This window comes from Mytilus edulis, chromosome 7 (assembly GCF_963676685.1).
Source record: "Mytilus edulis chromosome 7, xbMytEdul2.2, whole genome shotgun sequence".
In the NCBI taxonomy this organism is placed as follows: domain Eukaryota; kingdom Metazoa; phylum Mollusca; class Bivalvia; order Mytilida; family Mytilidae; genus Mytilus; species Mytilus edulis.
In genome coordinates this window covers 39,198,563-39,214,872 of record NC_092350.1, presented here as the reverse complement: position 1 = coordinate 39,214,872, position 16,310 = coordinate 39,198,563, and the positions used below count along the sequence as shown (strand labels likewise).

Genomic DNA, 16,310 nt, shown 5'->3' with positions numbered 1-16,310 from the left:
TATCGTATAGTTTATACGGTTTTAAATCTCACCCTGCTAAGACGAACAATTTTCTTTGTAAGAGTTATCTCCCTATTCACTGTTTATCATCTGTGTGCATCTCCTTCGTAACAAAAAAAGATAGCGACAAAACTCTTTTTACAAATTGTTCGTTACATCCTCAGGAAATTTTGGTTCATTTGGATCGAAGCGATTTGATGACATTTTATAGGAGTTATCTACCTTTACAAAATAAATTTGTCGGTATGTTTTTTTAACTCATAAACAGTTAACCGTATGACCCTGGAATGTTTTTATTTGAGGCCCCTAGGTCCTAACTTAGCAAATGAGGTCAAGGTCAAAGGTCAAGGTCAAGTTCTCAATTGTGACTTTTGCTTGTTTTTCCATTTTCTCTGACACTTTGAAAGATACATATAAAAGAACAAGTGCAAAATGTCTGCTTTATTGTAATAAAGATATGCTACGTTAAGTCTTATACAATTAAATGGCATCTTATAGGAGTTGGTGTCCCTGAAATGTCTTGATATGAGGTTATTTGATTATAACTTCAATTAAGTTCATTATAAAAACATTTGACCTTATACAAAAGGTTAAGTGGCAAATGACCTTGAAAAATGACTACCGGAAGTGACCTTGAGAAAACCGGAAGTAGCCTTTTTTGCAATTTTTTCATATAAAAGTACTCAGAATCCATATATTTTGTCATATAGATACATAAACTGATTACTGAAGACTAAAAATGACTTCCAACAAACCGGAAGTGGCCAATTATCTCCCAGTCTACATATAAAAGTATATAGAAACTATATATTTTTGGAATCAGTGTGAAAGAAGCTATCATATGAGACCGGAAGTGACATTCATTTCACCGGAAGTAGCATATTATCTCCCTTTTATCACTCAAAAATATAATATTAAACCATTATTTATTGTATCAGTATGAAGAAACTATCTTCTTATAAAATTTCTTTGGTGTGGAAAGACTTTCAATTGTTCTCTGAACAATTGGTTTTTAATTATTATTATTATTATTATTTTTTTTTTTTTTCCGCCAAATTTTGTTCTTGCGATAAATGTTTGTTTCGCAATATGTCGCTTAGATTTTTTTCATATTGTATCGTATAGTTTATGCGCTTTTAAATTTCACCCTGCCAAGCCGAACCATTTTCTTTGTAAGAGTTATCTCCCTATTCACTGTTTGTCATGTGTGTGCATCTCCTTCGTAACAAAATAAGAAAGCGACAAAATTCTTTTTACAAATTGTTCGTTACATCCTCAGGAATTTTTGGCTAATTTGGATCGAAGCGATTCGATGAAATTTTATAGGAGTTATGTACCTTTACGGAATAAATTTGTCGGTATGTTTTTTTAACTCATAAACCGTTAACCGTATAACCCTGGAATGTTTTTATTTGAGTCCCCTGGGTTCTTACTTAGAAAATTAGGTCAAGGTCAAAGGTCAAGGTCATATTTTAGATTTTCATATGTCTTTGATTTCCCTATAATTCTTGAATGGTTATAGATACAGAAAATTTAAGCAGTGAAAAATGTTCAGTACTTCAAGGGGCAACTTTGTTACATTATGACTGTATTGGTTTTACCATTATGTAAGGGACATAACCCCCATTGATGGTTTATAAAAAGCCATTATTAGGCAAAACTCTTAAACAAAAGGTCCTTGACCCATAGGGTCTTTTGCAATGACATTGTGAAGCAATGACCTTGACAAAGGTCACAAGGTCAAAGGTCAAGGTCATGTACATATGTGATTTGGGGCACGACTTGAAGAATTGTATGTGTGTTTGCCAACCAACCAACCAACCAACCAATCATGATCAATCAATAATGATCAATCAACAAATCATGATCATGATCAATCAACCAATCATGATCGATCAACCAATCATGATCATGATTAATCAATCAATCAATCATGTTTCCGTCTCATGTGTTTAATATAGGGTTCAAGATCTCCTTTGTTTCTTTTTCGCTGTTTCAATTGACCCTTTCCAACGTGTTTAACCAACCAACCAACCAACCAACCAACCAACCAACCAACCAACCAACCAACCAATCAATCAATCATGTTTCCGTCTCGTGTGTTTAATATAGGGTCCAAGATCTTTTGTGTTTCTTTTTCGCTGTTTGAATTGGCCCTATCCAACGTGTTTTACCAACCAACCAACCAACCAACCAACCAACCAACCAACTAATCAATCAATCAATCAATCATGATCATGATCAATCAATCATGTTTCATGAAAAATTGAAATTTAATATTGTTCTTGCGTCACTTCTGAAAAAAAAAATCCACATGTACTCTCAAACTACAAATACAATCGACCTCAAAATTTGCAGTCAGCAGGGCATACATGTACTAAAAGTTTATAAAAAAACTTGGTGCAGATATCTCTCAAAGCTTTTCCTAGAGAAAAGAAATTGCAATGCCGTAAAAATTGCTTGCTAGGTCCGTAAATTTCAGTAAAAGCCTACAATAAAATGTCCGCTCCGAGATTGAAATACTAATCTGTGTTACAAACAGGTGCTGAAAAATGTACATTATCAGAAAATAATCAATAAATGTGTTTTAAAGTTACACCGGATCAAATAAATCCAAATCATGCACTGCTTGTGAACTGTCATCAAAATGTCTATTTCCTACAATGACAAAAGAAATTACATTGTGTGCATTCCGTCTCTATACATGTTGTCTGTTCAAAGTCCCCACCTAAAAAGGAATAAAAAGACTAAGTTTTCGTTATTATAAACCCGTGTCACGTGATGTCGCGCGCGCTGTACCTAAAATAAAAGAAACACTTTCCAAACTAAACATGAAACTTCTCCGGTAACAATAATATAGACCCCATACAGAAACAAACAAACAAACAAACAAACACCCCCCCCCCCACCCCCCCACCCCCCCCCCCCCCCCAATTCAATTAATTTTAAAGGGGGAAAGACCCCCTACAATTGCTTTTTTAAAGCAATTGATTTATATTGTAAAAAACCTTTTTAACCATTCTGTTCCGTTAATAAAAAAAAAAAAAATCTCCCCGAGACCCCCTTTTGCCCCCCCCCCCCTTTTTTTTTAACCCTCCACTTACAACTGAATGTAGGTTGTGTACTATCTATCCTATCAACGTAAAACGAACGACAACTCCAGTTTTTTCCATATTATTAGGTCTTTCCACTTTTCTGTGGAAAGCCTATTGTATTTGTTCTGATTATTAAGTCTTTCCACTTTTCTGTGGAAAGACTTATTGTTTTTCTTCTGATTATTATTAAGTCTTTCCACTTTTCTGTGGAAAGACTTATTGTTTTTCTTCTGATTATTATTATTTTTTTTTTCCGCCAAATTTTGTTCTTGCGATAAATGTTTGTTTCGCAATATGTCGCTTAGATATTTCCCACATGGTATCGTATAGTTTATGCGCTTTTAAATTTTACCCTGCTAAGGCGAACCATTTTCTTTATAAGAGTTATCTCCCTATTCACTGTTTATCATCTGTGTGCATCTCCTTCGTAACAAAAAAAGATAGCGACAAAATTCCTTTTACAAATTGTTCGTTACATCCTCAGTAATTTTTGGCTCATTTGGATCGAAGCGATTCGATGACATTTTATAGGAGTTATCTACCTTTACAAAATAAATTTGTCTGTATGTTTTCTTAACTCATAAACTGTTAACCGTATAACCCTGGAATGTTTTTATTTGGGGCTCCTAGGTCCTAACTTAGAAAATGAGGTCAAGGTCAAAGGTCAAGGTCAAGTTCTCAATTGTGACTTTTGCTTGTTTTTGCATTTTCTCCGACACTTTGAAAGATACATATAAAAGAACAAGTGCAAAATGTCTGCTTTATTGTAATGAAGATATGCTACGTTTAGTCTTATACAATTTAATGGCATCTTATAGGAGTTGGTGCCCCTGAAAAGTCTTGATATGAGGTTATTTGATTATAACTTCAACTAAGTTCATTATAAAGGCATTTGACCTTTTACAAAAGTTTAGGTGACAAATGACCTTGAAAAATGACTACCGGAAGTGACCTTGAGAAAACTGGAAGTATCCTTTTTTGCAATTTTTACATATAAAATTACTCAGAATCCATATTTTTCGTCATATAGTTACATAAACTGATTACTGACGACTAAAATGACTTCCAACAAACCGGAAGTGGCCAATTATCTCCCATTCTACATACAAAAGTATATAGAAACTATATATTTTTGGAATCAGTATGAAAAAAGCTATCATATGAGACCGGAAGTGACTTTCATTTCACCGGAATTGCACATTATCTCCCTTTTATTACTCAAAAATATAATTAAACCATTATTAATTGCATCAGTATGAAGAAACTATCTTATGCAAATTTCTTTGTTGTGGAAAGACTTTCAATTGTTCTCTGAACAATTGGTTTTTAATTTATTCTTTTTTCTGTTATTGAATACCAAGAAAGAAAATAAATCCCGAAATTAATTTGAAACTTTGATACTCAAAAGTTTCCCAGCAAAATATTCACATTCCCTGGGGATAATTAGTGTTCGTCCAGTGGCATATATAACAATTGTGATGACGAATTACTTCCTTTGTTCGAGAACAATCTTATTGAAATATAAATCTGTGATTTTACTAGGTCCACAGCTTCAATGAACCAAAGCAAAAGTTATACATCGACCTGTATTAAATCAAATTGGTTCTCTTCTTCTTCTGGTATACAATAGTCTATCGACATTCGATGATTACATACTGTTGGCATACGTGGACTAGTCTATTTACAACACTTTTACCCCTATTTATTCAAAATATATGTTTTTTTTTCCTATGTTCAATGTATACATGTATATATTCTAAATTGCGCTATAGTTCCGTAACTTTCTATCCAGTCGTATAAACGAATCGTCGGCAAGTGCGTACATTTTTTTAAATCAATATTTCTGGTCTGTTCCAATCTGTCCTTCACTATTGACAATGACTATATATTACATTTTCCCAAATTCACCCTTGGAAAAAATATTTAGATATATTTTAATTTCATCAAATCTTATTTTTTGAGTATTATTTATATGTTTATGAATTATATTCTTTACACCAGAAATGTTATGTATAAACAAGCGTATGAGTTTAGTAATGACAAGTAAGACAGAGTTGTATATTATTCATCTGATAGTTCAAAATGGAAAGTTATAAGTTATAAGTTATCAGCCGTGTACACTGATCAATACCTGCAGAAGTGAAACGATGCATGAACTTGCAAGCCCGACAGGAAATCGCTTGAATACCTGGACGTGTCACCTCACACCCCTCACAATACCTTTGGAAGTAATACCTTTAGCCATGCTGGTGATCAGATGAGGGAAGATCAAAATATATTTGTTTATTACTTTAAAGAATTATGAACAAATTAGATTTTCGAAAACAATTTTCACGGAACACTTATTTATGATTTCAACTTTGACTTTTCACCTAATTCCAATATCAACAGTTTAAAAACAACAGACCATGGTAATTTAAAAAAAGTAAGAATATTTTTCGTATCAAGTTAGTTAGTCGGATAAAACAACCGTACGATTGACAAGATATCGACACGCAATTACGACTACATCGGTTACTGTAGTTTTGTTTCTTTGTGGTTTATAGACATATCGTTTTTATTAATCGGGAAAGAAGACAAAATGGCGGATCGCAGAGAATTGATACTCTAAATTTAAAATCGATGGTGATCGCTTATCTAGCGGAATAAAACTTTAATATCTATGAATTTGAGCATTTTTATACAGAATGAACATAATTTCAATTTTTGATTTTTTTGCGAAGTTTCCCTTTAACATGCTTGGCACATATTAGCATTAGCATGCTTGACCCACATCATGATTCACAAAACAATATGTAGTAAAAATGATTAAAAAATACAAATCCTCACACTTCGGACAGATGTTCCAGCAACCCTTTTTAGCATATCTCGTATGTGTACAAGGTAACCAAGTGACGGTTCTTGTTGGGATCTTGTAAATACATCTATCAATTGGTTAATGGATAAACCAGCACCAAGAACAATCGTTGGATCAAACTACAATCATAAACCTTGTCATTAATGATAAGCCAGTTATATGTAATTGCTTTTAGGTGATTGAATTGTCTCAATCTGGTCTTGAACAACAATATGTTCTTGTGTTAAAATTAAAATTCACATGTTTGAATTGTTTTACAGTGAGAATAACGAACTAAGTCATAAACTATACTAAATAATAATTTCTTGTTTTTTTTTTATGATTACTGTATGTACACAAGATTTGTGGATTGTTGGTTGTTTAACATCCAAACTTTTTTTCTGGATAATAAAATGTATCAAGATAGTTCGTGACTAAAGGTTTAAACCTAAATATATTAAATTGATTCAGAGTAATCTAAATAAAAAGAGGTCTTTATTGAACAACAAAAATCGTTTAACACAAATGTTTAAGTAAGGTTTTTTATGACATGTATGAAAGTTACAATCTTCGTTTTAATACAATCTTATACAGTTATCCAATCCAAAATTTCGTAATTAAATAAGTAAAATAGAAACTAACAGTTGCCGTTCCAACGTAAATAAGTAAATTCAGATAGAATGAACATATATATCTTAACAGTGTCGGTGGTGTCATGGAAGCGTGTTCGCCTTAAGTGTGGGAAGTCGTTGGTTCCCATCCCGGTTGAGTCAAGCATAAGACCTTCGTATTTGCTGCTTCTCTGATTAGCGCTTGGCATTTAGGAGTAAGACAAAATAAAATTGAGAAAGGAAATGGGTAATATATCAAAGCGACAACAACCCGACCATAGAGCAGACAACAGCCGAAGGCCACCAATGGGTCTTCAATGTAGCGAGAAACTCCCGCACCCGGAGGCGTCCTTCAGCTGGCCCCTTAAAAATATGTATACTAGTTCAGTGACAATGAACGTCATACTAAACTCCGAATTATACACAAGAAACTAAAATTAAAAATCATAAAAGACTAACAAAGGCCAGAGGCTCATGACTTGGGACAGGCGCAAAATTGCGGCGGGGTTAAACATGTTTATGAGATATCAACCCTACCCCTATACTTCTAGCCAATGTAGAAAAGTAAACGCATAAGAATACCCACATTAAGATTCAGTTCAAGAGAAGTCGGAGTCCGATATCAACAGATGTAACAAAAGAAAATACACAAAATGACAATAATACATAAAAAACAATAAACTACTAGTAATTAACTGACATTACAGCTCCAGACCTCAATTAAACTGATTGAAAGATTATGTCTTCATCATATGAATATCAGGCACAATCCCTCCCGTCAGGGGTTTAGTATCATACTATCATAAAATATATGAGAAGAACATAACCCGTGTCATGCCAACAACTGTTTAAAAAAAGTGTTTAGTTCCGATGCAAAGACCATATAAGTGAATCAATATTAAAGCCAACATATGCTACCTTTAATGATCTGACAACAGTATCGTAACTATATCCCTTCTTAATAAGTCTGTTTAAAGGTTTTGTAAGTTTTTAGGTGAATACTGACATTTTTGTGCTTTGTAAAGAATATTGCCATACAAGATTGGATTTGAAATACCTAAACGTATAAGATGTCTGCATGTTGAGTTATATTTACGATTTATTTCCTTATACCGGTGATAAAAGTTAGTAAATGTTTGACTAGTTTGGTATATCGAAAACCCTGGTGTAATAATTTTTTCTAGTAATACATAAATTTCTCTCGCCAAATTCTAATACGTTGTTTCATACACGAGCGATTCGTACAAGTTGAAATATATAAACACCATAAGATGGTGACAAGGAAACGTCACCATCTAAAAATGGATAATTAACGATAGGAAATGAAAAATCATCTCTTTTATCATACATTTTTGCATTAAGCTTCCCGTGTATGATAAAGATATCAAGATCGAGGAAAGGGCAGTGGCCATTGTTAGTATTAGCTTTATTTAAAGTAATTTCAACAGGATAAATTTCTTTAGTATACATACTGAAGATGTTATTATTGAGAGCCAATAAATCATCCAAATATCTAAAAGTATTGTTTAATTTTTGTATCAAATGTTGTTTCGATGGGTCTTTGCTAATTTTAGTCATAAATTGTAACTCATAACAATACAAAAGCAGGTCCGCAATAAGTGGTGCACAGTAAGTCCCCATTGGAATTCCAATAACTTGACGATATACGGAATCTCCAAAGCGAAAAAAAAAGTTATCAAGTAAAAATTCAAGCGCAGATATAGTATCAAAGCATGTCAAATTGACATAATTCTTTTGTTTATTGCTACTAAAAAAATGACCTAAAAGAGTTTGAACATATGTACTCGCATTCTGACTTTTTAAATGCTCAGTTAATTAGGGATGTGAGGAAAAGTGGTATATAGGGTAGACAAATCAAAACTTTGAACAGATTCAATATCAACAATATATGCATGCAATTTATCAAGTACTTCCAATGAGGTTTTGACCCTCCAAAAGTAATTAATTCCATTATTTTCAAAGGATTTATTTGAACAATTTATTTTCAGGTTTTATATTGTACCAAGTGTACTAGTAAGTAGAATAGACAATTTAGTAGTGGAACAATGGCTTGAAGATGAAATGATATTTGTAAGGTTTTTTGTGTAGCTTCGGAAGCCAGTACAATGTTGGGACTTTCATTGTAGTTGGTTCTGCTTGTAAAGAAGTAGCTAAAAGTATATGTTTATTACAGATGTCGTTTTCTGAAAATGAAGTCAGTTGGGATGTTGGTGAATTCGTGATTTCCTTTTGCAGAACCTCAATATAAAATTTACGTCAAACAATAATGATATTATTAGCAGCTTTATCAGCCGGGACAAACACAAATTCCTTGGCTAGTTCTTTTAGTTTATGTTTGATACGGGAAAAAAGGTTTTTATGGTTGTTGTTAAAAGTAAAATGTTTTTTAAAATGTTGTATACGAATATCAACTATCTTCATTACTGAATTAAAAAAAAGCTTTGCTTGAAATCAGAATAATATGTGTAGGAAATAAGAATGACATATTTTTCTGCTGACTGTATCTTGAAAGCTAGCACGTTAACAATCAGACTCAGCGTGTCAGTTTATACAAAGCAGGGTTTATATTCATATTACATTAACATGTTCCCGTCCTGTATATGCACTTAATAATGCATTCTTATGTATGGTCTTTTCATTTACATGTTTTAAACAGTACCATGAAATACTTACATTAACACTATACAGACCCTGTATTCCTCTTATATCGATTAGTACATCAAAACTGGCCAGGTTCAAGTCTTTGTAGTAGACACCTTAAAACATATCAAGGTATTTTTAATTGTAATATTTTTTTCCTGGCTCAGACATTCAAAAGGTTACACGATCTATTATAAAATGATAAGGACTAAAAACCAATTGATTTAATAATGGATTGCTATTACTATATCAATGAAGAAAAGCCGAGACAATGCATGTATCTTTTAATCCTTTTAATTCAAGCTAATGTAATCTACAGATAACTTATTCAAATCCTTTTATTTTAGATTTTGATACAAACTATTATATTTTGTAAAATTTCTACAGAACCTTCGAATGTCCATTGTTTATAGTTTAAAGGTTCACTTCAATGGTAAAATATTTTAGAAAAGTCTTTAAATGTATGCAGTATTTTGACTGTGACATAAGTTTACAAAACATGTACCTTGTCCAGTGTTACCAAACACCATCCTGGTTTTCTTCCCAGAGTTGTCTGCTAATATTTTGAATAGTTGATCAAACGTGTCAGGCCTATACCATACCGAATCAGTGCCTACCACCTGAAGCTGCTGACCAGCTCGTGGGTGACATTTTCCCTGGCAACGTTTTCCAGTTTTTGAACAAAAGGCTCGTCCTAGTTCCTGAAAATATTACTATTTCTAAAAAAAAATGCATCTTATATAAAAAAAAAAAAAATCAGGATGCAGTACACATCGAGTTGAATTGATTATATTCGCATAAAACATCCTTATAGATCAAAACTGATGAATTCAGGAGAAGAACTAATTTGATATTTCAAGGACGCCATCCCGAGTTAGTTGACCGTTATGGAATAACTGTTTCACAGATGATAGCGGATAAATTCTTAATGTCGTAAATACAATCGCGTCCTATTTTCAGTAATGTGATTTACTGAATTTGACTTGTTACCGGGTTTGTACTCACACGCACAACACGACGGATGCACATGTGTAGTAGGAACTGCCTTTTGTTCCTCAGCATCTGAGATCACCCCAGATGTTGATGGCTCACTTGTTACTTAATCTTATTTGTTGTGTTTTGTTAACTATTGTTTGTCTGTTTGCCTTTTAATTCATTTTTAAATGATGATAATTGTTATGGCAAACATTAAATTTAGTTTATGAATATCAGTGAAATTAATCTTTTTTAAATTTGTTTAGCTTAACCACAGATAATCAAAACGCTTTGTAGTATCAAACAAGACGCTTGTTATGAGTTTGAAAATGAATTTCATTGCTTTGCTACCAAAAATAATGGTAGAAAAAAAACCCGGTTTTGAACCTCAAGGAAATAAAACTAACAAGAAATTTTAATAACTTGCAAAAAGCACATACTTCAATTTAGATTAATATTTTTGGTACTAAAAATTTGGAGAAAGGTGCAAGTTCAATTTCATGAAATATGTCTCATTCTAATACAACAAATGAATATTTTAAATAATAAGATAAACGGTACCAATTTGTCTGAACCATATGCGCATTTCGACAATCAATGTCTGTTTGAAATCAAAAGCTTATTTTAGAAAGGGATAAAGAGCTATAAACCAAATAGGACAAAAAAATAAAGCTAAGTCGGGCAAGGACTAAGAGCTTCGCAAGAGAAAGATACATTCCTTCATTTAAAATTATTTCAAAAATTATGTAATAGCAATTCTTATAACACAAAATCCGTATTTACATACCAGTACAGAGGTATTGGCTTCTAGGATGATTATATAAACTAGAACCAGAGATGAAAAAGTAACTTTAATGACAAAGTTTCAAAAAAATGTTATTTGTTCATGTTAGTGTTGCATTAGTACTGGCCAAGGTTGATATGTGTTGAATAGAACTTTACTTTTGTAACTTGAAAGATTACTCGAATTCAGTATGTCTAAAGCTAATGTCACCTCAATATCAATAGTCGAAGCTTTCTTCATGGTTGGGGAGTCTTGTGCAAATGATTTCATCGCATCCAGAATGGGTCTATATCCTAAAAAAAATATTTCGACTTTGTCAAGTATCTGATCATAATGACATTATTTACATTTACACAGACTACCATAATTTAAAAGGATTGTAGTTTTACTCATGTACATCATCATTTTTATAACAAAGATCATTAGGTCGAAAGTCGTTACCAGTGTTTTACAGAAGGAAACAGACCTAATAATTTTAGTTAAATAAAATAAATGTCTGAGTATTGCAGCATAAATCCCTTAAAGGTTGTCAAAATTGTAGGAAACAGTCATTAAGACCGAGATAAAATGACAAAATATAAATTGGATTGATCATGTATTTAATGAGTTTCTATTTGAAAGCAGACTTGAATATATACCTGTACATCTGCAGATGACATTGTCATACGCATCCTCTACTTGTTTCATGGTAACTTGACCTTGGTTCAAGTCCAGTAACCTAAAAAAAAAAATTGTTTTTGAAATATTTAGTTATTTCAGTTAACCTTAGTAAAATAGGATATATGTTAGACGTCAATGAGATAACAGCTGATTTACACAGACAATTAATCAAAAGACATATTGTGTTCATAACTCAGTGTTACACAATAGAAAAGGGCTTTAACGATATGACAATCTCTAAATCTCCAGAGTCGAAAGTAGTTATGATTGCATTGAAGGAAAAGTACATGTATCAAGGATCTTCCTTTGACATCCATTGCCAAAATCACAAAAAGGAACAACGTTTGAGAAAGCCATGGCATAAATATATTAGATTCCTGACCTATGATATGCACTAATAGAGAGTTGTTGCCTTGAAAATTATACCAAATCTTCTTGTTTTTACATGAATAAATATATATTAGTTTGTATCATATTATAATCGGGTTATAGTAAATACAAAACGCGTAATGCTTATGATGTTACCGAAACAGGTCTGGAAGCTTTAAACACGCAAACGAATCTGTGATGTTTATTTATAAACTTACGCATGCATATTCATGACCTGACCAGGACTGCAGTATCCACACTGTGAACCATTGTATTTGGCTAGACGTTTTGGGATGACGTCACTGATACCTTCTATTGTTGTTATTTCCCAGCCATCACACATGAATAATGGACAGAGGCACTGTAAATAATATAAAAACATTGATGGTTTGAAACGTTGTATGCTCATTGTAACACAAAACTACATGATAGCATCTGTAACTCGATGCAACAAATGTCTATTTTAAAAACTCAAACTTATAATTTTCAATTTCTCTGTAAGTGTATTGAATTTTTAATATATCTTGTAAAACATTTTAAAATATGGACACTATTGTGAAGTTAGAAAAACAACTGAAGTTAACTGGCAGTTGTTGATACCTTTTACCTTATTTTTTTCAGTCAAAACTGTATGACAAAGAATATTAATCAGCTTAAAATAAGATTAGTTGAAATTAGTATAATTCTAAAATGTGAGACATTTGCATTGTGTGCATTATCAATACTAACTGAATTTATAGGATAACTTTTTCTCGTATCAGACATAGGTTCATATAATTTAGCCTCCACCATACAAATACCACATCCTCCTTCGTGACACATCACTTTGGTGCCAACAGAAATCCTCTCTTTTCTTAGATAAGTATTTAGTGTTGTCCATGGTGGATATTCATTGCCAACTATAAATAAAGGTGTTAGTTAAAATGTATGTGAGAGTTCCCGGTGGTTGTACCCGCTAAAGGACATCTTTTTGGTTGTAAGCTGCGATCTTTTACTCAAAATAGATGAGTCTTTACTACTTCAAAGTCACATCCCTAAACTTTATTTTTAAAAGAGAAACGAAGTCAATATTTTTTTTAAATGAATTGAACATTGAAAACCCTTTTAGTTTGTTTGTGTGTACGAACATGAAAAAATCTGTAATAACATTATTATCCCCGTACTTCAAACTATCAACTATTAAAAAATATTTTCAATGATACAAAAGTAAAAACATAAATGTTGATGACAGGTGCTTTTCTTCCACGAGGTTATTTAATGCTCCTTTGCAAACATATTGTCATTCCAATAATCGAACTTAAAAGTGTGATAGTAAGTTTCTCACGTACAATTGAACCAAAGATTAACGAACCATTTACCAAGTCGGAAATTTATGTATTCGCTTGTATAGTATTCGGTAAACTTTATCAATTTGAGTTTTATAAAATGAAAATTAAGGTGACAGTAGTTTTCCGATGTTCAAATCTCCTGAATTTAAAAAAAAACAACCCAGAAAATCCAAGGTCGCGACAAAAACTAAGGGAAGTACATGGTTCCAGATGAAGGGATGTAAACGTCATACAACAGAGCGGAGGTATGTGACGTATAAAATTTTCTGACGTCAGACACGCGAATTAATGAATGTGTTTGTAGATAGATGTTTTTTTGTGTTCAGTTCCTTTTAAAATTGTTACACGATGATGACCGCTGTACCCATATTTTGACTATTTTATTTATTATGTCTGTTTAGTTCACGCATCATTGTAAATAAAACGGAATTTGACGAGACTGTCATCAAAGTGAGAGGTTTAGCGCTTTAAAACCAGGTTTAATCCACCATTTTCCACATTTGAGAATGCCTGTACCAAGTCAGGAATATGACAGTTCTTGTCCATTCGTTTTTGATGTTATTTGTCATTTGATTTTGCCATGTGCTTTTGGACTTTCCGATTGGATTTTCCTCTGAGTTCAGTATTTTTGTGATTTTACTTTTCACTGCCGACAAATAGAAAATTCACAATTGAAGTATTAAAATAATCACGTTATCCAAGATTTAAGTTTGAAGTCGTATATCTGTTTCCTTTTTGAGGAAAAGAACAAGATATGATATAAACCTTCTTCTTTCGGTAGTCTCCTTATATCATGTTCACGGGGTGAAATATGAAATATAAGCATACATCAATGTGGGGTGTTAAATAACAGGATATCACATATAAACTTGAAAGTAAAATAAAAGAACTGTTTAAAGTACCTGAATATTTTTGTCCATTGATAGTAACTGTGATTTGTGAGTTGATGTCTGTTTTCACACGGAATTTTATGAAATGTCCACAACATTCACAATTGGCAGCAAATACTCCATTTTTTATTGCATTGTTTCTGAACAAATGTCTATAAAATGAAAAATATTAATGTTATTTCAGTTTATGTTTTTATAAATTCATTATGCAGAAACTGTATAAAAACAAAGTTTCTGTTTTAAATCAAAATTGACGACTCTTGAAACATTTTCGAAGTATTTACACTCGGAAAATAAACGGTTAGAATTTGTTTTATTTAAAATGAATCTTAAGCATGTTGAGAACCATCCTAAATTCAAATAACCATGTTGCAGTAAATGTACAATATTTACTATTATTCTTACTCGTATTCAGGTCAATGAGAATGCTATAAGTAACGTAATTGATAACTTTACTTCACATACAGTGCCAAATATTTCAGGCATCCTCAGGGTTTATAAATTCAAATCCATACAAATTCTTTTCAACTTCTATAGACTTAATTATACTTAATAGCTATTGAATATTGACCTTGTTTGGTCTTTTGAGTTTATGTAATAAAGTTTAAAAAAAATGTAAATCATCTTCCTGTATTCTAGTCGAAATAATTATGACGTCTGTCTTAAAAAGCTATTTTATGGGGTTTTTCTGTGACGCCTTCCTACGACGTCATAACGCTGAAGCCTTTTTTGCCGTCTAGACTTTCAGAGAGAAATTTGGAGGGGACTTTCCAGACTCAATTTTGGCAAAAAAGTCCATAAAGTCCAAAGATCAAATGTGTCAACTGTTAGAGGACGCCATACAGCTTTTAACTGTAAAAAAACGCATACTGCAGAGATGTGTATAAAGGCCATATAGATAAAAATGTGACCCTTTCCATAAAAAATTGTATACGAGAGATTCCTTTTTTTTTTAACTAAAATATGGATTTCGAAATGATGTCAACATTTTGCTGTTTTTTTATGCATAACTTTATGTCCCGATATTAGATTTATACATACGATTTTGCGTTTGATATCTCTGATGGTGTGTAGGGTTGGATTGTAACCAAAATAACACCCGTCTTAATATGTTTATGACTCTTACAAGTTTAATATATTATGTAAAAACCAATATAAAGTGAGCTAACGAAATTAGTACATTGAACCATTATCAACTGTCAGGTAGAACGATCTACCTACAATATTGTACATGATCAAATATTATGATATGATAAATATAACAGTTTAATACTGCGATAAAAGTAAGTAGAATTTTCGTAAATAGGATTATGATTATGATACTACAGGTTTCTCTCTATATAAAGTTATTATCTATATTTGATTTGTTTATCAGTAATCAATCAATGTAGTATAAACAATCCTGAGATGTGGTGTGATTACAAATGAAACAACTGTGCATAACAATCAACGGTCAAAGACCTTCAACGAACAAAACATTCACACCGTATAGAAATCTATAACATGGAAAAAGTGAAGCTATTCATGAGAAAAACAACAAAAGGAAATATAAAAAAGGAAATTTAAGACCAACAGCAACCACTAGAATAATTATAGTTTACAAGTTCCTGGAGTGGTACAATCACACGAAAACTTAGACTGAATTATATATGTCTGTTATCGCTTAATCTTCCCCTAACATAGACTGTGTTGAAATAGCACACCTTAACAAAAAAGAAATCAGTTGGAACAGAATTGGCTCTTTAGATCGGTACTTAACATCAAAACAAATAAAAAGTACAATCACAAAAAAACTGAACTCCTAGGAAAAAGTTATAATCAATATAATATAATGATAAACATAATACCAATCTAAGGGCATTTGCAGTTTCTGAAACTTAATTAAACGTCAAAATTTCAGATAATGAATTACCCATGCTTTACCAAATAAATGTATCAATCAGTACACTCTAAGAATGGACTTATTGTAGAGAAGTAATACTGAGTTCTCTTCTAATGTCAATGCATTGCCCGAAAGATAAGTTGAACATTTAATGAATTCAGTGTATTATCATTCTTTTTAACGACTATTTGATGTTTAAAATCATAAAGCTTACTTCAT

General features: G+C 32.1%; 1 protein-coding gene across 1 annotated transcript in view; it reads right to left on the bottom strand.

Moving 5' to 3' along the window:
• The window catches only part of LOC139483115 (uncharacterized), a 48,312-nt gene extending 32,002 nt beyond the window's left edge, over nucleotides 1-16,310 (bottom strand). Inside the window, exons 1-9 of the mRNA XM_071267148.1 lie at nucleotides 16,306-16,310; nucleotides 14,222-14,361; nucleotides 12,721-12,890; nucleotides 12,210-12,352; nucleotides 11,601-11,680; nucleotides 11,173-11,255; nucleotides 9,709-9,904; nucleotides 9,237-9,319; nucleotides 5,925-6,071 (exon numbers count right to left, since the gene is read on the bottom strand). Of these exons, the coding sequence (XP_071123249.1) occupies nucleotides 5,925-6,071; nucleotides 9,237-9,319; nucleotides 9,709-9,904; nucleotides 11,173-11,255; nucleotides 11,601-11,680; nucleotides 12,210-12,352; nucleotides 12,721-12,890; nucleotides 14,222-14,361; nucleotides 16,306-16,310 (1,047 nt within the window). The remainder of the gene's footprint in view (nucleotides 1-5,924; nucleotides 6,072-9,236; nucleotides 9,320-9,708; nucleotides 9,905-11,172; nucleotides 11,256-11,600; nucleotides 11,681-12,209; nucleotides 12,353-12,720; nucleotides 12,891-14,221; nucleotides 14,362-16,305) is intronic.